Source organism: Euleptes europaea, chromosome 14 (assembly GCF_029931775.1).
Source record: "Euleptes europaea isolate rEulEur1 chromosome 14, rEulEur1.hap1, whole genome shotgun sequence".
In the NCBI taxonomy this organism is placed as follows: Eukaryota; Metazoa; Chordata; class Lepidosauria; order Squamata; family Sphaerodactylidae; genus Euleptes; species Euleptes europaea.
Genome location: NC_079325.1, coordinates 58704144 through 58731142, shown reverse-complemented (window position 1 = coordinate 58731142; position 26999 = coordinate 58704144). Strand labels below are relative to the sequence as shown.

General features: G+C 46.2%; 1 protein-coding gene across 1 annotated transcript in view; it reads left to right on the top strand.

Annotated features, from left to right (window-relative positions):
• The first annotated feature begins 7346 nt into the window (after positions 1 to 7346).
• INPP5E (inositol polyphosphate-5-phosphatase E) overlaps positions 7347 to 26999 on the top strand; it is a 47742-nt gene continuing 28089 nt past the window's right edge. Inside the window, 1 exon segment of the mRNA XM_056860370.1 lies at positions 7347 to 8155. Coding sequence (XP_056716348.1) covers positions 7347 to 8155 — 809 coding nt within the window.

The following is a 26999-nucleotide window of genomic DNA, read 5'->3' as shown; positions in this document are numbered from 1 at the left end:
GAAACAATCGGGCTCTGAAGTTCAGCAGTGTGGCCCTTCAGGGGCTGCTCCCGGCTGCCGGAACGTGCCATCTAGAAAGTGCAGCCCGCAACAAAATTAGCTATGAAATTCCCAGCCTCATCAGATCTTCCACCAGCTGCACTAAACAGATAGGAAGAGGGGGAAGCATTTCCAGTCCTACCTGTCCACTCCAGTCCTCTTTGGAGGAGGCCCTATTTTGGATGCCCCTGCTATCTCATGTGCTGAAATGTTTAATGTTTGACTGGAATGACTGCTTTCTATTGTCCTTTGAAAGAGGGACAAAAGGAAATAGGACCCTCCCAAATGAAAATTGACAGCAATGGGCAGGGAAGAGAAAGAAAGGAGGAACCAGAGAGGATGAGCTGCTGCCCCTCGTAATGCAAAGCCAATTACAAAGAAAAGGAATGCAAAAGATGAAGAGATTCGAATTCAGGCAATTCAAAGTCGAAAGCGGTGTGCGAGAGTGAGTGAGGAGGGATGACAATACGGATGAAATGTAATGAAGCAGCAGGCTTTTAGAAAACCAACAGGCCTCTAACAATAGAAATAAATAAATAAGAAAGCATTACTAAACTCCAAACTCAGAGGGCCTCTGGAGAAGTATGTTTAGAAGTTAGAAATAGACAAGAATTAGATAACTATACAATACTATTTGTTCTTCCAAGGTTGAAAGCAGACAAGATGTCTGGGAACTATTAGGGAGGAAAAGATTAATTGTAACTAGATAGAAATGCCAGGTGGTAAAACAATGACTGTATACACAGCTTTCGATTCACCAATCAAATGTCTGTATAATTAAAAACCAATGAAAGTTATTCTAATTTGTACGGATCATCTCTTAGACCTCTGAAACCAATGAAAAGCTATGATGTAATGTGTATAGTTAAAATATTATAATGAGCTAATGAAAAAGTTATATAAGTCTGAACTCAGTTTTATCTGGACTCCAGCTCCATCTTGAAAAGCCTCTGAAAGGCAGAGTCTGGAGACTCAAATAGCTATTTGAAATAATAAATCTGATTTTTCCAAAGTTGGTTTTGAGTCTTTGTGTTTGAAAATCGAACTCCTAAAGTCTGCTATAACAGTAATGAGGAAAGTGAGTTGGGAGGAAAGCATCTTAAACACACAAAAAAGTCAGGTTGAGGATGCCGAAGAAAAAATATAGGAAAATGAGAAGCTGACCTGGGGGCGGAGGGGGGGGGCAAAAGAAAGCTGCAAGTGGGGGAAGGAATTAAAGCCTCGAGTTCGAAGAAAAGCCTCCCGCCCCTTTTCATTAAAAAAAAAGAGGGGGGGAGACAAGGGGTTGGGGAAGCCCAGTGAAAGAAGGGAGGGGGGGGATCGAACAGGGAGGCCGCTGCAGGGAGGCCCGCCCTGGCCCTGGCTGCAGGCCTCCGCGTCGCCCTGGCAACCGGCCGGAGCCCGCTCCGTCCCGCGGCACCCGGCGCAGGCCAGGCCAGGCCAGGCCGGGCCGGGGGGAGCCGTCCTGCGCCCGGCCGGCTGCTCTGTGGCCCTGCAGGGCGGGCCCGCGAAGGCCTCCCCGGCGACAGAACCAGGCCGCCGCCCTCCGGTGGCCACAAGGGCCGCGGGGCTCCACCGCCGCGCATTCACACGCTCTTCCGCGCGTGTGCCGGGACACGTGAGCGGAGCAGAGGCCGGGCCCTCAGGCCAGCAGGCCGGCCGGGCCAGGGAGCGCTGGAGGCGGCCGGCCCGGAGCAGAGTAGGCCGCCTCCTCCCGACACGGCCGGCCGGGCTGCCGCGATCCCCGCCGGGCTGAGGAGGACGGAGGCGACGTGGAGGCCGCCCGCCTGCCCCCTCCTCCTCCTCCTCCTCCTCCTCCGCGCGGCCCTTTGGCCACGCCCGACGTGGCTTCCTAGGGCACGTGGAGAGCGCCAGCCCTCACAAGAGGCCTGCGAGGTAGGCCCCCGCCCGCCCCCCCCCTCCTCGGCCACGGGCAGGCGCGCAACACGCCGAGGCGGCCCTGCTCCGTTCCCCCCCCCGCCCCCCAGCATTGGCTCTCTTTGTTGCAGGCGTGCCGGGGGAGGCGATGGAGGCTGCAGGCGTGGAGGCGGGCCAGGCAGCGTGTGGATGGACTCCCGGGGCACGGTTGGGTTGGCCTGCTGAACGCAACAGGTACGGGGGCAGAAATACGGGCACGGCACAAATGCGCACGTGCCCCCATCGCGCCCTCGGAAGCAGCAGCCTGGGCGGGATCGCAGGAGGCCTCCGAGGTGGCCGCTTCGCTCGCGGCTGGTTTTTGCACGGGCTCTGCTCGTGAAACCCCGCGCGCTTTTCCTACTTAAGCCGTTTCGAATTTGGATTTCAAGAAGTTTACTCAGCCATCTTTGTGGTGTTGCTTGTTTTGAAACTGCGGCCCATTGATGTGCAGATGATGCCTTGGGGCGACCTGTGTCCTCAGGGTGGAGAAGCTCTGGAAGAGCGCTGATTCGAGACCAGGCCCGTCTTCACCCACCGCGCAGTCCGTTCGTGGTGTTAGAAACCCCTTCTGTGCAAGGGGGTTTGTGTCTGGCTGAGTTAATTTGTTTGCTGGTCACTATGGATCTTCATGGTTTCTCTTACTGCGAAACAGATAAGCGTGGCGGAGGCTTGGTTAGGGTGGCCACACCTGTCGGTGTTGGAGGAATAGTTGTTATCAGCCATGTTCCCTGCTTTCAGATGCAAGCACAGGTTTCAGTTGCTGTAAAACAAAAAGCCCCCCCCCCTTCACCATAGTGTAGATGCCAGAGCAGTTGGATATCAGTTGGCACCTTCCATTTTAGGTTATCGGCTAGGGAAGGCAGTGATCCACAGCTAGCTCAGTGGTATTTTTTTTTGCATTGTCCGACCTGTTTGTTTATTATGTCATTTGTTCCCCACTTTTCTATAAAATATGCCCAAAGCAGTTTGCAGTGAAAACACTAGGTTAGTATTAGTGGTGCTGATAAATCATTTGTTTATTTTTTGCCGTCAAGTCACAGCTGACTTATGGAGGCCCCTCCCAGGGTTTTCAAGGCAAGAGATCGGAGGTGGTTTGCCATTGCATGTCTGTGTCACAGCCCTGGTATTCCTTGGAAGTCTCCCATCCAAATACTTGCCAGGGTCAGGGCTGAGAGTACGAGACTGGCCCGAGGTCACCCAGCAAGCTTTCACCTGGCATACAAAATTTAGGAGAATAGATGCCAGATGTGGTGAAAGTGGTCTCTGTTTGCCCCACACTTTTCTTCAGAAGCGGCCTTGATCAGCATCAAGGGGCTTGCATCCTCATCTGTGCTCCAAGGAAACCCTTGGGTGACTTACTTGCCGCAAGCCGTGTGCCTGGGGAACAAAGCTTAGTCTTTTTTTTTAAATAAAAATTTTATTATTATTTTTTACTTTAACACATATATAAAACATCAGTTGTTTAAAATCAAACAAGATAATAAAATGTAAATGATTATAATAATTAAAATATAAAACGACTCCCCCCTCACCCTCTTCCATCCTGAGTTGATTTTTATATACTTTTGCTAACAACTCTAATCCCTATCCTATTATCTCTTTATAATTAACAGACATATCTCATCTAATTATTAATAGAATATCTTAATATTGATAAATTCATAATCCAAAGTTATCAAAGAGATTCAATCAAAGAGTATCCTTTAAGCGGTCCCATTAAAAATTGCTTCTCACAGTAAAGTCTCCACGCCTCCCATTTCCCCATAAATTGTACATTATCCATCTGATTTATCAACGCCGTAGGTTTTGCCATTTCTGTCAATTCCAGCATCTTATTTATCCAGTCTTTTTGTCGGTATCTCGTCAGTCTTCCATTTAGCTGCAAATATCAAAAGTGCAGCTGTAGTGGCATATATCAAAAAAGTTCGACAAGTAAAGATTGTATCCGGTATCATGCTTAGAAGCATCATTTCAGATGTTTTAGAAATATTTTGTTGTAAAATCCCTCTTAGTTCTTGATATATCATCTCCCAAAATTTCTTGGCTTTTTCACAAGTCCACCAAACATGATGAAAGGATCCTACTTCTTTATTACATTTCCAACAGTTTGGTGACATAGAAGGAAAGGGTTTTGCTAATTTCTTTGATGTTAAATACCATTTATGCATCATTTTGTATACATTCTCTCTTAATAATTGCGAGGAAAAAGTTTCAAATCCTTCGTCCATAACCTTTCCCATTTCTGCAACGGTATATCATGACCCAACATTTGTGCCCAACTGATCATGGTAGGTTTTATTCGTTCTTGTTCAGTATACAATTCTAATAACAGCTTATACATCTTGGATATAAGATGATCATTTGTTTCCAGTAAGAGTTTCTGTAAAGTTGATTTAGTTTTAGAAAATCCAGTTTTCAAATCTTGTAGATAAACTGAGTTTATTTGGTAATATTGGAACCACGATAGTACATCTTTAACTTTTTCATACTCTTTAAGTGAACATTTCGAACCTTCCCATCTCAGAAGATCTTGGTAAGTTACAAATTGAGCAGGTCTTAATGGACGTAAAGTTAACATTTCCATTGATGAAACCCGTAATGGAGTTCTTACTTCTAGTAGATGTTTATATGTAGTCCATATTCTATAAAGGGACGATTTGACCAAATGTTGCTGAAATGATTCATGAGATTTCACTTTATTATATACCACAGATAGCCATGCCAACCACTTCTATTATCAAAACCCTCTAAATCTAGTAGTCATGTATTTTTTAAGTCCATCCAGTCTTTCAACCATAATAAAGCAGCCGCTTCAGCATACAATTTAAAATTAAGAAGTGCAAGTCCACCTCTCTCTTTTGAATCAGTCAAGTATTTGTAAGCTATCCTTGGTTTCTTACCTTGCCAAATGAAATTCATCAAATCTTTTTTCCTTGGTTTCTTACCTTGCCAAATGAAATTCATCAAATCTTTTTTCCAGGAGTCAAAGTATTTTACTTGGGATACAATAGGAAGATTTTGAAATAGAAATAACATTCTTGGCAATATATTCATTTGCACCGTAGAGATACGACCCAATAAGGATAAGTTCTTATTTGTCCAGATCATCATATCCCTCTTTATTTCTTCCCACAGTTTAACATAATTATTTGTAATCAGTTCCACATTTTTCATTGAAATCCAAATTCCCAAGTACTTCACTTTACTCTCTTTTTGCCAACCTGTTACATCAATAAATTGTTGTTGCTCTAAACCAGGAACATTCTTGAACATCATTCGAGTTTTTTCTTGATTGATTTTGAAACCCGAAACTTTACCATAAAAATCTAATATCTCTTTCAGTTCAGTGGCAGATTGATTTGGATCATCCAAAATCAATAACAAGTCATCAGCAAATGCCCTCATTTTGAACTCTTGTTTACTTATTTTTAAACCTTTTATCTCCTTAGTTTCCCGAATCTTACAACACAGGGACTCCAACACCAAAATAAAAAGTAAAGGAGAAAGGGGACATCCTTGTCCCTTTTTGAATACTACATTCTCCTGACATTGATTCATTTACCAATATTTTCGCTTGCTGTTTAGTATATATAGCATCTATAGCTCTTCTAAATTTTTCTCCAAAATTAATTACCTCCAATGTTTTTTTCATATAATCCCAAGACACCATATCAAATGCCTTTTCTGCATCTAGGAAGACAAAAGCTGCTGGGAACACAGTTTAGTCTTGATGCAGACCGGCTGGCTTGCTGAGTAGATCTGGTTGTAGCTGGCATTGCTGTAAGGTAGACTGAGGGTGTCAGTTCAGCCTTGCATAAAAATGTCCTCAACCAGTATGGTGATGCTGGGAGTAGTCTCTCCCCCTGACAAACCATGAAGTAGCATAGTAACCCACGCTATATGATAATTTATGCAGGTGTTAATGTGTACTTACTTCACATACTTGTTTTGTTCTGGTTTTTAAAGGTCTGGAGGAAGGGAATGTATAGAGAGGAAGGATGTGTGAGCTGTGGGAGGGGGGCAGTGCTTCATTATGGGGTTAAATGCTCACTCCTGGAAGTCTAGTCTCATAATCAAATGCAATTTTCCCCATATTTTTGTAAATTTATTTATTATTTTGGATGTCTATCCTGCCCTCCCCAGCCAAAGCCAGGCTCAGGGCGGGTCTATAAACACATTTTGCTTTTCACCTTTTGCAAAAAAAGAAAGAAATACAACAACCCCCCTCCCGCTGCTGCCCTGGGTTTGGTTGTTAAGCGCTTAAGGGGCTAACACTAGTTTCATATTCTGCAGATGTAGTCTATGTAGTTTCCCTTCAACACACTTACCTAGAGGTTCGTCCAGTTGAACTTGATGTATCCTGATCCCAGGATCACTACTTGTAAATCTCAGTTTTCAGCAGGGTGGATAAAAATAAATGATTAAAAAAAAAAAAAACCAAAATGGGATTTTTAAATTTAAATCAGATTTTTTAATAAAATTCTTTTTGAGGAGAAATATATCTAAAGATAGTTTTCTATTTAAGATACATTATAGTCCAAAGGTTATTCATCATGAAATAAGGATTAGTTTTGAATGATGTAGCATCATGCAATGTTTTTAAAAAAAATGGTAAATGAATTCCATTATCCATTCACAATGTCATGCCCTTCCAGAGGTTTCTGTAAGATTATTTTGGGCAATTTTTCTATCTAGAAGATATTATCACAGATGCTTGATTTTGCAAGTTCTCAAAACTGTAAATTTTCATCTGCAGAGATAACATGCCTCTTATTCACAGCAAAAATGCTATAAAATAAACATACAGAGTTGAGAAAAAGACCTTAATCCCATTGTTCCTTTGCATATGTACACAAAATCAACCCCTTAAGTGCTAAGTTTCAAGAAGTTCAATGAATAGAAGATTGCTTGGAGTGGAATAGATCTGCACAAGAAGCTAACTTTAAGAAGGGAGGGGCAGGCAGTAAAAATGAAAGTGAAACTTTTTCAGTCGAACACTCAACGAGTCTTGGGATCTTTGTATATATAGCTTGAGGTTTATCATATTATTCTCTCCCTGGAGGAGAAAACCTATAATGGAAGCAGGCCATAAAAGAATGTAGAAAACCATTATTTAAATCTAGTCTTACTGACTAGTGATAAAAATCATTATCCACCCTGGTTTTCAGTCTGCAACTGGGAATGCACACTGACCTGGCTAATACAGGGAATATTTTTAGGGAGCCTCGACTGGAAAGCATTACTGTGACTGTAAAAGGAAGTGGTTGGGCAGCTTTTTAGAATGTCTTCCCTTCTTTTGTGTTCCCCTCCCAAATGTGAAAAGCATGTCCTTGTCCACCTTAAACTAAGGGAGGATGATTGTCTGATTTCCTTGTAGCTGGTACCCTGACATGAACCCTCCCTATGGATTCTGCCAGTGAACAGTGCAGCCCCTTACTGCGAGTGCTGCGGGCAGGATGCCGCAAAACCCACCCCCAAAGGGAACCAGTCGCACTGCAAGAAAGGAAGCTGGGGACGGTGGGACTCTTCCTTCCAAAGACCAGCAAGACAACAAATCCTCCTTTCTCAACGATACCCTAAGATGCCCACCAGAAGGATTCCAAGCCAGTATGAAGTTTAGCCTATCCTTTACTCCAAAGCCTCCTCGGAAACCAAGGCTTGAGCGAACCTGCTCTCTTGATGAACTGATTGGGCGGAGGAGGCGACTCTTCAGAATGAGCCAAGACAGCTTGACCGATGTGGCAGAGGTGGGCTCCTCTACCAGATCCCTGCAGGGGGGGAGTTCTCCGGGAGGGCTCCAGCGTGCCTCCTGCAGCAATCAGGACCAGGAGTCTCTGCACAGCTTGCATGAAGCCTCCGAAACTCCCCACATCAGGAAAGGCGAGGTCAGCCTTTCCGACTCATGTGAGAAGCTTTCTTCATGTAAAAAGCCTCCGTTGCCCCAGGTAACGCCCACCCATCCTCCTCCTCCTCTGGAACTCGGTGGCTCCTTCCCTGCTTTGAGGACAGCTAATAGGATTGACCCGGACTGTGCAGATTACAGGCCTTTTTCCCGGAGCTTGTGCGCAAGGGCAGGCAGCAGCTGGAGCGACACCAAGCTGCACAGCCAAGGGATGGTCTGCGACAACTGCTCCACGGCCTCCATGAAGTCCACCTTCAGCCTTCTGACACCCCTCCGTGTCCGAGATGTGCGTAGCAGGTATGTTTGTGTAGCAGTGGGTAGAAGAGTGAAGGCCCAAGGGAAAGTCTGGGAAAATTCAGGAAAAAAACAACAGCTTTTAATCAAAGATTCCCTCCCCCATGTTTCTGATAGAAAGCTGAGAAAATAGGGGGAGCACTAACAAAAACCTCCTGAGATGCATTTCTCTTTTTGAGTGAGAAAGATTTTGTCTTAAAAGGCATTTAATTCATTCCAGGCATATAGCATGAAAAGTCTGAAAACTTTGTTTTTTCAAAAATGCAAAAATGTTTTTTCAAAAATGCAAAAAAAACATTATCCTGATATGTTATTGCGGTTCATTACAGATAATGTCCATTTTCCAGTAAATCTATTGCACTGTGAACTTGAGTCCAACCTTCCATAATACGTTAGCTTTAGATGTTAAAGTGCTCAATCCTTTTTTTTTCTAGTCTGCTAAAGTTGGAGGATTAAATTTTTTTTCTTAGTGTGAGGCAATACAGAATCAAAACTAAAGCAAGTTCTGAATCTTCTTCTAAGATAGTATTTGGAGGTATCACAGCAAAACTACTCTATGATCAGTTTCAGATAACAGGCCAGCTGTGGCCGTTTCTCAAAAAGAGTGACCTGGACACAGTGATCCATTCTCTGATCACACCCAGGCTAGATGGTTATATGTTGGGTTGCCTTTGAGAACAGTTGGAAACTTCAGCTGGACCAAAATATGGCAGCCGGGCTACTGTCAGGGCTGATCATGTCACCCCTGTGCTGAAAGACCTGCACTGGCTGCCCATCTGTTGTCAGGTACAGTTCAAAGTTCTGGTTCTTACCAATAATGTCCAAGTGGCTTGGGGCTAGGGTGCCTGAAGGCAGTGATGTGGATTTTCCAGGAAAAAAAATTCTGATTTAAATCAATTATTTTAATGTTTAAATAACGTTAGCAAAGGAAGGCAAATAAGCAATGGGGTTTGTCCCTGTTTTATATATCTCACATTTAGTGTACCTGACATGATTGATTTGCAGCACAATAGTCCTGACGACTATAGATGAACAGACTATATTAGCACTGCCTGCAGAGGTGAGACCAGTGCTGACCCGGGAAAGCCAGGGCTATTTAAGTGGTGGCACCTCACCACTGCAATACCCTCTCCCTTGATGCTCACCTGGCACCTGCCCGGCTGTCTCTTAGATGCTAGGCCAAATCATTTATTTTTACCAATAGGTTAATCTTTTAAAATTGTTGTTATGGTCAACTCTATCTTGAGGGCTGTTTTTTACATTTATAGCCTATTCCTGAGGTTGGGGGCTGAATGTGTTTAGGAGGCGCGCAGGGCCCTACACCGATGCAAGTGGCACTTGTGCCATCCAGAGAGGGCTGGATGCCAGTAGCGGAGAAGTGAGGCTAGCAGTGGCAGGCGGCGGAGGGGGAAGGTGCAGGGGCAGCAGCGCAAGGGCCACACCAGCAGCCAAGAAGTGCAGAAGTGGCCAATGGTGGCCAAGTGGCCATTCCCAGGGGGCATATGTCAGGCTAGGAAGATTCCTAAACCCTTTTGGCTGAGGAATGCCCACTTTTGGTGGTGGAAAGTTACGCCAGGTATTAACCTGGCACAGCCCATACAGCCCCATGCACTCTCACCCTCCTGTCGACTGCTCTGTCCAAAAGCCCCGCCCATCTCTTCCCGGCGGCTGTGGAATCCGACTAGGAGGCTGACCAATAGGGCGTGGCAGGAAGTTGCAGCACCCTCATGGGGGCGGGGCGTTGAAGGCGGGAAATGACCTCATAAGCGGCACTTCGAAGCCAGTACTCATTTGACAGGTAAGCCTTGCACGGGCTGGCATGCTGCTGGAGAGCTCGGTGGGATGGGGACTTTGCGATTTTTCCCGCTCTCTCCAGACTGTTGGGGCACTCTGCCTGGCCCACCCCTGGTCACCGGGGATGGGGCGACTCTGGCTCGAGTCTCCCTGGCAGACTTGGCACATGGGTGGGCAAGCTCTGTCTGCTGACTGGAGCCCTGGCCGTGGCGACCGTGCTTACTGAAACAGTAGACGCACAGGCTTGCCCTTGCAATAGCGACAGGCAATACCAAGCACATCTGGGAGTTCACCTCTGATCATTCTCGGTTTTTTCTGCTGATGCCGAGGTCTGGCTGCCAAGGAGAGGGGGTTGCCACTTGGGTACAGATGTGTGGCTCGACCGTCCCTCCAGCCGCCTTCAGGAGATTCCACCCCACTTAACCCCCAGTGCCTCAGATTGCACTGCCAACGTACACTCAGTTGCCACGGTGGCCACTGTCAGGCCTCCAGAGCCTCCATGGTCAGCCTGATGCTGAGCCTGTCGGGGTTAGAGATGAGGCTGGGGCCGGGACCATGCTGCAGCCACCAGCCCTGGGTAGCCCAGATGCGTTCCTGTGTCGGAAGGCCCCGCCTGACAGTGGCAGTCCCAACCAAGCGAGGGTCACCCCATGAGGTGAACAATCTGGATGCGAACCGACACTCTGCAGGTAAGAAGCCGTGAGGCAGCAGGCCCCAATGGCTGGCCCCGACGGCTGCCAATCTCTGCGCCTGAGTGAGTGGAGGGCCCACCATCAGCCAGGGGGCTGCACATCACAGCCATTCTCTCCCCCTCACCCAGACACCGAGTGGACTGGCATCCCCTGTACTTTCCTCCCGGCCCATCCAGAAGACCTCCCCTTGGGCATGGAAGAATCTAATAAATACTCGCTGCACACCATTCGCCTGTTCATTCTTTCGGGAAGGGGGGGGGTCTGTGTGGAGCAACTTCTCCCAGGGTCTGCAGGGGGCTGGGTTACCGGGAACCCCCTCAGGGGCGCCCATGCGCCTTCTGTGGACTCGGGCCTTGTCTCTCAGGGGTCGCAGCCGAGGGCAGAGTCTGGGCTGGCTGGCCACGGCTCAGCTGGGGGAAGTGGTAGTGATAGAGCCCCTGGCGCCGTGGCCACACATCCCACACAGGTGAGCCACCAGGAGCCACCCCTTAATTTGCATATGAACCCAGCCGACACTCAGGACAGCCCCCCGACCCAATGGGCGGCCGGCTGAACAGCATTTGAGGCTCATGGGCGAGGTCCCTGACACACACTGCTGGCAGGGTGTCTCCCCGGGCCACCCTACTTTGACTGGTTCTCCCTTCTAGACCGGTTGGCCGCTGGTCGCCAGGTGCAGGAATTCAGCTGCGGCTTTAGCCTGGCTGCTCCTTCCTTGTCTACCGCTGCCCTGCTTGGACATTGCACAGTAGCGGGTGTGAAGACCCATCTGATCAGCTTGGCTATGCCCCTGGCACGGGCTTACGGGGCCGGGGTTGCTAATTTCCAAGCGCAGGCGTAGAGCTATATATCCGTCCATTAAGTGGATCACAGGCTTCTTTGTATATGCCCCTCCACTCTTTCTACACCGGCAGTTTAACTGTATAATAATACTAGCTGATGTTCAGCATCCCACTCATCATCTTTTAAAGAATACTTTAGCAGAATCTCTGAGGCCTTTGTTGTCCCAAATAAACATAGAAATTAATTTTGGCAGAAAGTCTTGTTTTGAGTTATGAATTACCGAAGGTCAATAGAAATAAGATTTTTGGTAATATACTCATTTTAATGGTACATTTCTGCCCTCCCAGCATATTTTTAAGAACTAGGTTAAAATTTTCTCAAGTTCCTTAGCATAGTTATTTATAGTACATCATTGTGGCCTCTGTGCAGTCCCACATGGGATCTGCGCATGCCAGCCACAGAGAATTTCTGTGTAGAAAACTTGTAGAAAGGGCAACTCCCCCTCTCGCCCAGCAACAGCTCTTCCCACCAAAACGGTCACATGACGAGGGGGTGTACTGAACTTCTGCTTACTTCTCTTCAGTAGTTTACTGTGAGTTGTTTTTGCTTACCATTATGGCCCTTTTTAAGAATTGGTTTTCTTGTGGGGCTAAGATGTCCCAAAATGATGACCACACTGATTGTGTTCTCTGTCTCGGCGAAGGGCATAAGACTGGTTCTTGTAAGGGATGTTGCCGCTTCAGTACTCGTTCGAAACAGGGCCGTGACGCGAAACTTAAAGCCTTCCTTTATGAAAATTCTTTGAAGCCCTCCGATTCCCTTCAGGCCACTACCTCTAAGGCTGGGAGGAAGGCGGCGTCCACCTCTTCTTTGAGAACGTCAAAAAAGAAGACTGGTTCTGCGCCCACCGGTACCGAGCCAAGGGTTCCAGGAGTAGGTCCCCTTGGCGCTGTACACCGTTGATTCGAGAACCCATCACCACTCTTCTCCACTGAAGGAGGGCCCCTCTTCAGAAGTCGTGGCTCCCCAGGCTGACAAACGGCGTTCGCCCGGGCTACATGCCCCTTCGTGTGAATGGTCTCTAACATCTAGCCTCCTCGCAATGTGAAGGCCACCACTCGACCTCCGTGTCACCGCGGGAACCGAGGCAGTACGACTCTTCTTGCGAGCTGTCTTCTCAGCGCTGAGCTCCCTCACACCGTGAGGACTCTCGCCTTCGGTCAAAATCCAGATCTCGGTTCCGTTCTGAACGCGGTTCCAGGACTGTGGTTGCTTCGCCTGTCGGTACCGGCGCTCATCGCTCCCCAGTGGTGGAAGAAGCCATCACGATCGACTTTCCCTCTGGTTCTGATTCGGTGGTCTCTGTCTTAACCGTCAACCTTGGAGGCCTGCTAGCCACTGGGACTTGGACTTGAACCCCCGTTCCCATTGGCGTGGCGCCTCTCGATCCCCTTTGTGGCATCAGGACAGGTCCCTGTCTCCTCAGTATCGGGATGCTTCAGCACCGGGTTGAAGCCGTGAACAGCATTCCGTGCGCCTTCGCCCAGATGGGAGGCTCGGCACCGGTGAGTCAGCCGGATCGTCGCTCGCCGTCACCTGATCGGTATCACGCTCGGTACCGAGATGATCAATGTGGTTGCACCGCTCGGGATCATCTGAGCAAGTCTCCATTTGTCTCCACTGGGAATCGGTCCCGTGACTCTCTACACCGTGATCGGGCTGGTTCCACGTCTCACGACCGACGCCTGCATCAAGGCTCTCCCTCTGCCAGGGATCTTCGTAACACACCTAGTTCCAGGCAGGTGTCAGATCCGGACTGGGACTATGAGTCCATCGGTGGTCCCTCACACCCCTCCAGAATTAGCCCTGGAGGTTGCCAATCTGTTAGCTAAGGGTGCAATATCCAAGGTTGACCATCAAATGGAAAAGGGTGGGTTCTTTTCACGGTACCTCCTCATGGACAAAAAGGTTGGTGGGAAGCACCCCATCCTTGATTTACGCAGACTAAATAAGTTTCTGCATGTCAGTCCCTTCTGTATGGTTTCTGTCCCGGAGATAGCTGACCTCCTTAAACCGGGAATGTTTTTTGCAGTCCTGGATCTCAAGGATGCCTATTTTCATATTTCTATTCACCCGGCTTGCAGGAAGTACCTCAGGTTCACTTGTGAGGGAGTCGATTACTAATACAGTGTCCTCCCTTTTGGTCTATCTACGGCCCCTCAGGTTTTTTCAAAATGTGTTGGCGTGGCCGTAGGGCACTTGGCTTCTCAAGGGATTCAGATATTCCCTTACCTGGACGACTGGCTCCTTGTAGTCTTCTGAATGGGCTCTCTCCAGGAATGTCTGAACCACCATTGCCTTATTGGAAAAGTTGGGTTTGGTAGTCAACTTTGAAAAATCAAAACTCCTTCCTGTCCAGCGGATTGAGTTTATTGGTACCGTCCTTGATTCTACAGTGGGCATGCTCTTTCCCCCACTGCAGAAAGTTAGGGCGATACAGGGTCTCATAGAGGCCTTCCTAAGGTTAAGGTTTCAGAGAGCAGATAGAATCCAAAAGCTATTGGGCCTCATGGCATCAACAACAGCCATGGTCCCCTATGCCAGGCTGAGGATGCAACCCTTACAGCTATGGTTCTTATCTGTTTTCACAATTAATGTGGATCACCAAGGCAAACTCCTCTCTATCCCTTGCTCCACTCTCCAGTCCCTGTCATGGTGGTTACACAATGGTAATCTATTGAAAGGTGTCCCCTTTGGTGTCCCCACCCATGATTGCCAAATTTTCACTGACGCTTCATTGGGGGGTTGGGGAGCCCAGTGCAAAGGCTTTTCGGCTAAGGGTGGGTGGTCCCCAACTGAATCCACCTACCACATCAATTTCCTTGAACTAAGGGCTATAAGGTACTCTCTTGTATCTTTTACAGGTTTTCTTCGGAACAGACACATACTTATAGCCACAGACAATACCGTGGCGAAATACTACGTCACCAAGCAAGGAGGCACAGGTTCAAGAAAGCTGTGCGACGAAGCGCTCCTTCTCTGGCAGTGGGCCATCAATCACGGCATGTCCCTTTCTGCCATCCACAATAGCGGGAGTAGTCAACACCATAGCAGACTCCCTCAGCAGAGACCTCACACAACACGAGTGGTCGATTGGCTGGCGATACCTGCAGCCCATATTTGCCCAGTGGGGAGTTCCAGCTATAGACCTATTTGCCACTCGGGTCAACACCAAGTGTGTGCATTTTTGCTCAAGGGCGGCAGCCTACCCCCTCTCTGTTGGTGATGCCTTCCAGATAGATTGTGCGGATCAATTCCTGTACGCGTTCCCTCCCATCCCCCTGCTGTTGAGGACAATAGGGAAAATCCTCACCAACCGAGCCACTATAATACTCATGGCGCCCATGTGGCCCAAGAGGCCGTGGTTCTCCACCCTTTGGAACCTATCACGGGGGAAGTACGTTCTGTTCCCAGTGGTCCACGATCTACTATCGGTAGTAGATCAGGCACCACAACATAGAGTCACTGCATCTCACAGCGTGGCTTATCTGCCAGTAACGAGTTTCTCTGACAAGGTGGCTAATGTGTTGGTTTCAGCACGCAAGGTGTCTACCAGAAAGGCCTACCTGCTAAAATGGAACAGATTTGTTCACTGGTGCCAGGGGAAGGTTGCAGACCCTTACACTTGTCCCTTGGGAGAGCTATTCGAATACTTGTTATCCCTTAAGGAGTCTGGCTTAGCTAATTCTTCTGTTAAAACACATTTTGTGGCCTTCTTGGCCTTCCATCACTGTTTTGGGTTTTCTTCGCTCTTTTCGCACCCTCTAGTTAAGAGGTTTTTTAAGTGTTTAAATAACCTGTTTCCCCCAGTGAAACCTCCTGTGCCCCAATGGAGTTTGTCTTTAGTTCTCAACACCTTGTTGGGTAAGCCGTTTGAGCCATTAGCCACCTGCGATGTCTCCAAATTGTCCTATAAGGTGGCTTTTCTTGTCGCCATCACGTCAGCGACCTACATGCTTTGAGGCATGATCCACCTTTTCTCAGGATACATCCTGACAAGGTGGCTCTCAGGACCAGTCTGCGTCACTTACCTAAAGTGGTATCTAAATTTCATACCTCCCAGGAGGTTAATTTACCCACCTTCTTTCCTAACCCAGGGTCAGATACAGACAGGAGTCTTCACTCACTTGATGTTAGATGTGCTTTATTATTCTATTTGGATAGAACCCTTCCTTTTAGGAAGGATGACAACCTGTTTATTTGTTTTACGGGCCCTAATAAAGGTAGGGCAGATTCCTCGCAGACCATCTCACACTGGATTGTGAAGGCCATTAGACTGGCTTATGAAACATCCAAGCGTGAGTGCCCGTCAACTGTCCGGGCACACTCTACCAGGGCATTTGTGTCCTTGGTCGCTTTTGCTTCTGTCGTAGATATCCAAGACGTTTGCAAGGCTGCTACCTGACCCTTAGCCGCCTCACCGAAACGACTGAGCGGACCGGAGTGACACGTGCTTACATGAGAAGCGTGGAATAGTTTGAGTGTTTCCCCAAGTTTAAGATCCCATATGGGGGGGGGGGTGGAGCCACGAGAGCCACGCAGAGTCCGAGCTGCTGGTTTTCGTTTCAAAGGCGCTATTGGCGCTGAAGGCACGTACAGTGCGATGGAAGGGTTACTCCAGTGTAAGGCCAATTCACAGTGGGTAGCTGTGTTAGTCTGTCTGCAGTAGTAGAAAAGGGCAAGAATCCAGTAGCATCTTAAAGACTAACAAAAATATTTTCTGGTAGGGTATGAGCTTTCATGAGCCGCAGTAGTAGAAAAGGGCAGCAGTCCAGTAGCACCTTAAAGACGTAACAAAAATATTTTCTGGCAGGGTATGAGCTTTTGTGAGCCACGAAAGCTCATACCCTGCCAGAAAATATTTTTGTTACGTCTTTAAGGTGCTACTGGACTCTTGCCCTTTTCTACTACTCCAGTATAAGGCCGTTCATTTCAATGGTCTTAGACCGGAGTAACTCTCCTTATGAATGCACTACTAGGGAACGTTCTCTCTTTGGAGGTAGATCACAATGCTTAGCCGTGTTAGTCTGTCTGCAGCAGCAGGAAGAGCAAGAGTCCAGTAGCACCTTAAAGACTAACCCAATTTCTGGCAGGCCATGAGCTTTCCTGAGTCACAGCTCACTTCTCAGTCTTTAAGGTGCTACTGCGCTCTCGCTGTGTTCTATATTTGGTGTCTCTGCAGTGAGGAATGTGAGGGGTGGGGACTCAAACTAGGAATTAAAACGGCATCCAGTTCCACTTAACACTGGGAGTGCTAGTGTGGGCTGCAGATAGACTTCTACTAGGCACAAACAAGCCCTTTGCTATCTCTGTGGCTTGACTGTGTACACCTTGGATAGTAATTTCTCTTGCGTATACTTCATGGTCATGTCATGAGACGACAAGAGTCAAGGGGGAAAAAAATTCACAGTGGGTAGCCGTGTTCGTCTGTCTGCAGTAGTAGAAAAGGGCAAGAGTCCGTTAGCTTTTATTAAGCATTATGCCATTGATATGGATGCTCGTGCAGACGCATCTGTAGGGAATGCAGTGTTACAGTATGTTTTTAAATAAATATAGGTCGAATCAATATTGTCTGTGCAGTCTCACTCCCACCATCTGAGTGTTAGCTTGCTAAATTCCCATGTGGGACTGCACAGAGGCCACGACGATGTAAAACAAGTTGCACTTACCTGTGACTGTTGTTCATCGAGTGGTCCTCTGTGCAGGCACACATCCCTCTCTCCTATCCCCTCTGTGGACTGCTTCGGCTTGTTCTGGGGCCTCCCCACAGCGGCGATGGGAGAACTGAGGGATAGCCGACTCCCCCCCCGGTCACGTGACCGTTTCAGCGGGAAGAGCTGTTGCTGGGTGAAAACGGGCTGAGAGGGAGGGGGAGTCGCCCTTTCTAGAAGCTTTCTACACAGAAATTCTCCGCGGCTGGCCTGTGCGTGCTCAGAGCCCATGTGTGCCTGGACAGAGGACCACTCGATGAACAACAGTCACAGGTAAGTGCAACTTGTTTTTCATGTTTCCTTTGGAATACTTCTAAAGAGCTGCCGGTGTGACCTCATCTGTGGTATTAAATCAAAAGAATTCCTCAAGCAGTTTTGTTACTTCAGTTGTATGTGTGTAAGTGCCGTCAAGTCGCTTCTGATTCATGGCGACCCTATGAATCAGTGTCCTCCAAAATGTCCTCTCGTTAACATCCTTGCTCAGGTCTTTCAAATGGAGGGCCGTGGCTTTCTTTCTAGAGTCAATCCATCTCTTGTTGGGTCTTCTTCTTTTCCTGCTGCCTTCAACATTTCCTAGCATTATTGTCTTTCCAGTGGCTTGCCATTATGTGACCAAAGTACGATAGCGTCAGTTTAGTCATTTTAGCTTCTAGGATCAGTTCAGGCTTGATTTGATCTAGAACTCACTGATTTGTCTTTTTGGTCATCCACGGTATCCGTAAAACACTTTTCCAACACTACATTTCAAAGGAATCTACTTTCTTCCTGTCAGCTTTCTTCATTGTCCAACTTTCACACCCATAGATAGTAATAGGGAAAATTATCTTGATCTTGGTTGTCAGTGACACATCCTTATACTTAAGTTTAGTTACTTCAGGTACCAAGGTTTCATTATGCAGTAAAAACATGTTCATTTTCACTGAGAGCCATGTGACTAGTCAGTTTAATTGGGTGATTAGTGTCTGGCATAGGGTTAATCTTGAATACTTTGAGTTAAGAGTGTTAGGGGTATCAAAAACATATCAATCCATGCATATGAATTCTGCAGATAAGAGTATCATCTAGTAAACCAAGTTTAAGAACCGCTAGAGGTCCAATAAACAGAATTCTTTAGTTTTTAAGGTAACAATTGAATGGAATTGGCAGCAATTTCTCTATAGTTTTTTATTTCACAAAAATAATATTCAATGAGGAAAACGCACACACACACAAAAGCCATGGAGGATTTTTTAAGCGGCTCAAGCCCCAAACTTTCTGGGGTTTTTTAAGGTGAGCAATAATTTTCACATTAGTCCCCTGTTTGCATTGTGGGAGTATTGAACAACCTTATTGTGTTGTAACAATTTCTGAGAATAATGGTTCTGGAGAAAGTAGTTTTTATAATAGTACTTGGCATTCTTTTAAAGCAATTGTTATACAAAACAAATTAAAAAATATCTTGTTTATAGATGTAACCAGCTATACATTTCAAGTGTCATCTGTTCATAAGTATTTACCTAAGTAACACATTTAACAATACATCCTTATAATATCAGCAAGATGCCCCATCTTATTTATATGACATGCTGGAAACGATCTGTTTCCTCACTAGCCACACAAAAATTCTTATAAATCAGACCGATTAGCCTTTTACCGACAACTAACTATTCAAAGTTCTAAAATAGGAAGCTATTTTATCTCCCAATTTCAATCATTTCAAAGAAATTTAATCACCTTTTAAAATATGTATTTCCTGAGTAAATATAAAATGTGTTTCGCCCCTTTTTATTAATTTGGCACCATCTTACCATTTATTAGGGGAATATACTCCCCTTTACATTTAGTGATTTCTCATCTGGGTTAGATTTATAATTTGTTTGTAATTATGTCCAATAATTGCTGAGCCTCTGAAATATTATTTACTGCCACCTATTCCTCATCAAACAGAGCTGTTAGTTTAAAACAGTGGTTCCCAGATTTTTCGGGCCACCACCCCCTTGGTTCCACAAACTCAACCCCAGCGCCCCCTACCCTATCCTGTAGGTTACCAGCTCTTTAAAGTCTGGAAAAAATTGAGTAGATGAATCTATCAGACTATGTTTTTGTGCCTTTATCAGTAGAGTTGAAAAAGAGTTAATTACTACATAAGAGATAATCACAAAAGTGATAATTCATTCCATCAGATCAATTATCTAGCAATTCTTAAAAATTGAAAAATAAAGTTCACAAGATCTCTGATGACTCCAGACCTCCAAACGGAAAGGGTATTTCCTGAAGTATACAGAAGAAATCAGCCCAAAGTTCAAAATTCAGCATCAAAGCTTTAATTTATAAACATGATGATTTACAAAATCTGTGTCTTAGTTAATCAATAGACAAGTCAAGCTGAACAGAGGTCCAGGTAGAGTGAAGCTCTAGTCCAAGAAGTCCACTAACATACTTCAAGCAGAGGCTCACCAACCGTTGTCTTCACCTTTTAGATGTTCATATAAATTATTTGAATGAAGGAATAGAGGGGATGCTTATTAAATTTGCAGATGATACTAAATTGGGAGGGGGTAGCAAATACGGTAGAAGACAGAGCCAGGATACAGGATGATCTTGACAGGCAGGAGAATTGGGCTAAAACTAATAAAATGCATTTCAGATAAATGTAAAGTTCTGCATTTGGGTAGGAAAAATCAAATGCATAATTATAGGCTGGGGGAGACTTGTCTCAGCAGTAGTGTGTGTGGAAAGGATCTTTGGGTCTTAGTTGACCAAACACTGAACATGAGTCAGCAGTGTGATGTGTAGCTAAAAAGGCAAATGGGATCTTGGGCTGTATCAATAGAAGTATAGTGTTCAGGTTGCGCAAAGTGATGCTTTACTCTGCTCTGGTTAGACCTCACCTAGAGTACTGTGTTCAGTTTTGGGCACTGCAATTTAAGAAGGATGTCGATAAGCTGGAACAATTCCAGAGGAGGGCAACAAAGATGGTGAGGAATCTGGAGACCAAGTCCTATGAGGAAAGGGTGAAGGAGCTGGGAGAAGACTAAGAGGGGATATGATCACCATCTTCAAGTACGTGAAGGGCTGTCATATAGAGGAGGGTGCCGAGTTGTTTTCTGTTGCCCCAGAAGGTCGGGCCAGAACCAATGGGTTGAAATTAAATCAAAAGAGTTTCCGTCTAGACATTAGGAAGAATTTTTTAATGGTTAGAGTGATACCTCAGTGGAACAGGCTTTCTCGGGGGGTGGTAAGCTCTCCTTCCCTGGAGGTTTTTAAGAAGAGGTTAGAAGGCCATCTGTCAGCAATGCTGATTCTATTACCTTAGGCCAGTTTTGGCAAACCTATGGCACGCGTGCTGGAGTGGGCACTCAGAGCCCTCTCTGTGGGCACGCACGCCTTCTCCCCAGCACAGAGTTTGCCTGAGTTCGTTACTAGAAAGCCAGAGGGACGCAGGGTCGGGCTGCTCCCCTCCCCCTCTCCACGCGCACCTGAGGGCATTTCTCACATCACCCGCCCCTCTGCCCAGCAGCCCAATGGGAGCACTTCCTCCCCTGTCTGGGGTAAGGCTTGTCAAGGAAATGGAAAAAAACCCCCCCCCCCAATTCCTTGTTGCTGAAAAATCTTTGGTCCAGGCCTTTGGCCTGGCTAGAGAAATCAAACTGCAAGACATTCCAGGATGCGGGTCGATTAACATTGATAAAAAATGCAATTGTTTCCCCCATCCCCCCCCCGGACCACTTGTTGTCATAGTAACAAATGGTCCTGCAATTAACTCTTATCCTGCCTCAGGGAACCCCAGGTGATCTGCTCTGTAAGCATTTGTCACCAATCTTCGGTCAGTTGGCATCTCCAGAATCTCAATGAGGTTTGAACCCCCCCTGGAGGAACACACACAACAGTGCGTGTGGTGGTCTAGACATGCAGACAGCATGTCGGATACCATCAATCCATCTGATTCCTGGGGCAGGGATATGCCAAACGGAACTCTTGGAACATTTATTGAATGCTGAATTGATGTGCATCATTGCTTTTGGAACGGGTAACGTTTTTTAACTTTTGCCAAACTCTTGAACCTAAGAATCCTACTGTGTAGCCAAGAAAAGACACTGCTGGGGTGCGGAGGACCAGTTACTCTCCCTCTGCTCAATAAAAGAGGAACACCCACTTACCCAGCATGTAATTAACCTGTGGAACTCTTTGCCACAGGATGTGGTGATGGCATCTAGCCTAGATGCCTTTAAGAGGGGATTGGACTAATTTCTGGAGGAAAAGTCCATCACGGGTTACTAGCCCTGATGGGTATGTTCTAACCTCCTTATTACAGATATGGGCCACTGTGAGATACAGGAGCTGGACTAGATTGTTCAAAAGCATGCTAAATGCAAACTTTTACCTTTCCATAAAAAGTTGTTTGTATTACTGAAAGCTCTGTTATTGTGTTTTTCTTTTAAGACAAAAGATGTTAATGTATGAGTTGTTTTTTCAAAAGTAAAACCTCAGTAATCAGGTTAAATTGTCGTGTTGGCACTTGGCAATAAATAAGTGGGTTTTGGGTTGCAGTTTGGGCACTCGGTCTCTAAAAGGTTCGCCATCACTGCTTAGGCAGATGATGAGAGGGAGGGCATCTTGGCCATCTTCTGGGCATGGAGTAGGGGTCACTGGGGGTGTGGGGGGGAGGTAGTTGTGAATTTCCTGCATTGTGCAGGGGTTGGACTAGATGGCCCTGGTGGTCCCTTCTAACTGATCATCTGAGCGGCCGTTTCCTCTTGGGACGAGGGCTCTGCTGCCCCTGCAGGGGTTTGGTATGGGGGGGGGGCTTGTGTGGCTGAGCATGTAGCACTCCTGTCCTGCTCCTCCCCCCAGCCCCTAGTACTTTGCATTTCTATTGCCCTGCTCAGACATCCCAGCCACTCTGTGGCTTTATGCCTCACAACAGTTTTATGAGGTTGGTCAATGTTGTTATCCCATGTTGCAGAGTGGGAATCATTGTAGGGGCGGGGGCTTACCTAAGGCTGACAGACACCAGATTCAGGGTCTCATCAGGCGAAACTCTGAGAATTCTGTAGCAGGAGCTTCCAGCATTTTTTAAAAAGTCAATTACAAGGGAATAGGTGACTTTAAAGCTCAAAAGTTTTCCCAGTAGGGAAAATAGTAGCCCCCAGGGCCATTTTACTTTGGGGAAAATGGCACTGGTGTGGTAACAGCTTAATCCGTCTCCCCCCCCCCCTTGCACCAATGTCCCAATCTGGGTTGCCCCCCCCCCCCGGTCCACCTAATAAGAATCTTAAAATATACTGGGAGTTCCTGATGGAAACAGGTCTTGGTGGTCCCTGAGCCACACCAGCTCCATAGGCCTAGTAATCTGTGAGGTCCCAGCCAAGACAACCAAAAAGAACTAAGCTGCATGCCGCGAGGGAAAGCAGGCTTCAGGCCTGCCAGTTGACTGGTTGGGACCTTGCAATTTCCTTGAAAGATCATAACATGCTAATTAAGTAACATAATTAAGCTGTGTATCTCCTTGTAGGGAGGGAAGGCAGCATGCTAATAGCCCAGCCTCCTCAGTTCTCAGTGTTTGGAAGGGGACCATCAAGGAAGGCTCTGCAGAGGAAGGCAACAGCAAATTACCTCTGATTTTCTCATGATGCACTTTAAACACACAAATCTCCTTGCAGCTGGACATTGTGATTGTTGCTAATGTCAGTAATGTTGCCTTTCCTTTCTCCCTTAGAAGCTCCTTGATCCATTGATCTCAAGCAGCATAGTTTAGTAATGTTACCAGTTTTTGTCTGTCAATGGTGCTGATGTGCAACAGCCAGAAATGCAGCCTCCACATTCTGAAATATTTTTGGCGACTAGATGCTGTGGATAGACTGTAGACAAAGGGTTTCTCCATCTTCTGGTGACTGTAGAATAAACAGCTAGGTGGACCATTTCTAATGTTTCTTGATGGTGAAATGTGTAAGCAGGTATTCTGTAATTGTATGTTCTGCTACTTAGAAACTAGGAGGAAATTATAAAACATAAAGTGGGCTCTCTTTCTTTGGAGGCTAGATGGCCATCTGTCAGCAATGCTGATTTTATGACCTTAGGCAGATCATGAGAGGGAGGGCAGGAAGGTTTGCATCAGTGTTTGGCTCTCGGGGCCCTTTCTTGCATGCCCAGGGAAGTGCCGTTCTCGTTCTGGTTGGAGGTCATCTTGAAACTCGCGGGTATTACCATCACGTGCCCAGGGTAGGCAGGACCAAAAAATCTTTATTCTACTTCCTGCCGCCTGGGCGGGAACTCCAGTTTCCGTCCTGCCTTGATCAGGGTAGCAGCTTCGTTCTTGAACTCCGACTCGTTTTTAAAGACTTTTCCTTCATGTGTACTCCATTCGTTTTAACCTTTGTCTAGTTTTCAGTGAGTCTGTTTTCCTTCCCTCACCCCCTTTACCGTTCGTCGGCTTTAGCCGCAAACATCCCTTCCCCCCGCTACTTTCGATTTCCCCCCTCCTCCCGCTCCCCACTTCGCCCCGTTGGGCAAGATGGCGGGCGCCAAGAGAGACTCTGACCTCCTGTCTGAGGAGGACCATGACTCAGCCCTCGTCGCTTCAACAGGGCGATGTCACAGAGAGCATTCTAACAGCCGCGGCGGCTACTCCGTGAAAGGCGCGGAAGGGCCGACCGCCCCCAAAGAGGCGCGCTCTGTTGAGCCGCCTCAAAATGGTGCGAACCACAGCGAGAGGAGAGAGACTGCAGTGACAGCCACTCCAGCTAGGAGCGCCTTAGAAGAAAGCTCTCAACTCATTCCGAAGTCTCCACCAGGGGGTAATGTAATGCGTACCGAGGCAGAGATCTCTAACTTGGCGGGAAAATGTGGATTTGTTTAACGGGGTGTTTGGATATGCAGGCTCAAATGATGATGGCCCTCAAGGAATCCCTTCCCCCTCTCATGCAGGGCACTGATTCAGATTCTGCTCTAATCACCTCACAATGCTCCCATCAGGGACAGGGAGACCAATCTTACCCGCAGTGGCGCACTAAAACGGCACTCAAGGCCCCTTCCCCCACTCTCAATCTCTTCAAGCCCTGGAGGATACCTCTTCAGTGGCCCCACTTTTAGAAGGCAGAGAAAAAGGGGAATTGATGCCGATGAGGACACTCTCATTCTCCTTAAAGAACAACATCCCCGTCTATTTTCAGCGGAGGATTTTCAGCGGAGGGACTCTTAAGGCTCTGGTAGCCCTAGACCTCAATGAGGATCCAAACCCTGTAGCTGACTCCATTCCTAAACCCAGGAAAAAGGGAGCCAAGGAGTTTTTCCCAAGTACCAAACCTCGCATCTGGGAGATCCCATTCCCAGAATTTTTGGAAACCCAGGTACAAGCTGAATTTGACAAACCCTTGGCCAATAGACAGTCCCCTACCAATACAAGAGATTGTTCACCGAGAAGAGGAACCCATTTGAATTTAGAATTGGATATATATAGAAATATGATTGAATGGAAAGAAGGTAAATGGGTTTTAAAAAGTAGGGAAGAACTTGATATAAAGGACTGGTTTTTATATTATAGGTTAAGAGATATATTTAATAAAGATAATCAGCTTGGATTTAATAAAAATAAATCTGAATTAGAGAAAATATTAATAAAAGGAAATAAAGGACTGATAGGTAGAATGTATAAACTACTAATGGTAACTAATTTAGAACAAGAAAGAATTAAACCAGTTATGATTAAATGGATGTAGGAGTTAGGATTTAATATCGACCTGGAAATATGGGAAAATTTATGGATGAGAGAATTTAAATTTACAATAACTAACGAGATCCGAGAAAATGTATATAAAATGTTTTATAGATGGCATATAACCCCAGTGATGATTTCTAAAATGAACAGCGGAGATACGGGATTATGTTGGAAATGTGGAAAGGAAAGAGGTACATATATGCATGTATGGTGGTTTTGTAAAAAAATAAAAAAAAACTGGATAAAAGTACTAAGGGAAACGAACAATTTGATCATGGGTAGAGTAAAAAGAAAACCAGTATTCTGTTTGTTGGGAATACCGCCAAAAAATATGAGTGACAATGACAGGGTCATCTGCCAATATAGTTTTGCTGCTGCAAGAATTGTGATAGCCAAAGTTTGGAAGCAAGCGAATAAACCTTCAATTAATATCTGGAGAGAGAAATTATGGATGTATATGAGAATGGCCAAATTAACAGAATTCCTACATGGAAAAGATATGGAAGAGTTTAAACAAATATGGTTTAAGGCCGCCTCACTGGGATAAATTGGCAAAAATTGATTTTATAGCTTTAATTAACAAGTTATAGAAATTATAGTAATTTTATATTTTTGTGTTATTAAAATAATAATAACTGTTAAGACACTTCTTCGGAAGTCGGGTGAAGGGTCACTTTTTTGGTGGGTGGAGGGGGAAGGGGTCTCTTTTTGAATTTTGGAATTTAGTAATCAAGATTGTATTAACTAAGGTATATAGATACCCTTCTGTATTTTGTATTTTGTACTTTATTTTCTTTTCTTTTTTGTATCTTCTTTTATGTTAATTTCATTGTATCTGTTTTTGTTTTTTGTTAAAAAAAATTATAAAAATTTATTTAAAAAAAGAAGAGAGAGATTGTACACCATGGTTTCCACAGGCCATGTCTCTTTCAACTTCCCCTGATTGACACCCCGGTAGCGGCAGTTCACTCACCTGATTTACCATCTGAAGATGGAATGGGGTCAGTTAGAGACCCACTAGATAGGAAAGCGGAGATTCTTTCCAAAAAGGTTCATGAGGCCTCCGCCCTGGCAATCCAAGCCTCAGCAGCAACCTCCGTTATGACCAGAGCCTCCATCGTGTGGCTCAGGTAAATTATTCAGCGCTATGCAGGAGAAAATTGTTAGATTGCGGAAGGCCTTAACAGACTTCTGAAGGCATCCGCATTCATGGCAGACGCATCTCTTGATGCCATGTCCCTAACAGCTCGAGCCACTTCTTCCAACATTGCTATCGGAGGAGCACTGTGGGTTCGTCCCTGGCAAATGAACTCAAAAACCAAAACACTGACCATGTCATACCCCTACACTGGGGGAAGACTCTTCGGGGGAAAACTAGATAAAATCCTTGTGGAGAACAAGGATAAGAAAAAGGTTCTTCCAATATCCTACAACAAGGAGGAAAGACATTCCTCTGCCTACTCCAGTTTCAGAACTTCCCACTCTCTGGCCCCCTTCAGGCCAGAACAATGCAGGGGTTCCTTAAATAATAATAATAAGGGCTCCTTTCGCAGAAGGGGAAACAAATTTTGTCGTTCCCCCAGGGACATCAATTCTCGGGCAACAAGGGAGACAAGTTCTCCAAAGCCCCTAAACAGTGACGCCAAGTCACAGCCGGGGGGGGGGGGAGACCCCTACGATTCCGCCACAAGTGGGAAATGTCTTACACAGATGCATGGGTTTCTCAGGTGTTATCAACAGGTTATCTCATAGAATTCACGTCTCTCCCAAGAGACAAATTTGTGAACTCCCCAAAATCTCTCTGCTGGGACAAAGCATCAGCGAACCCCGGACGCCATATCCCACCTACACCAAATTCAAGCCATAGAACCAGTCCCTCACCCCGAAATTGGCAACAGGGTATATTCCATCTTCTCTACAGTCCCCAAGAAAAATGGGGACTGGAGGGCTATCTTGGACCTGAATCATCTAAACAAAGGGTCAGATACAGGAAATTACATATGGAGACCCTCTGTTCCATTATGGAAGCCCTACAGGTGGGCCAGGTCCTAACCTCCTTGGACCTGAAGAAGGCATACCTTCACGTCTCTATTCACCCCTCCCACAGGAGGTTC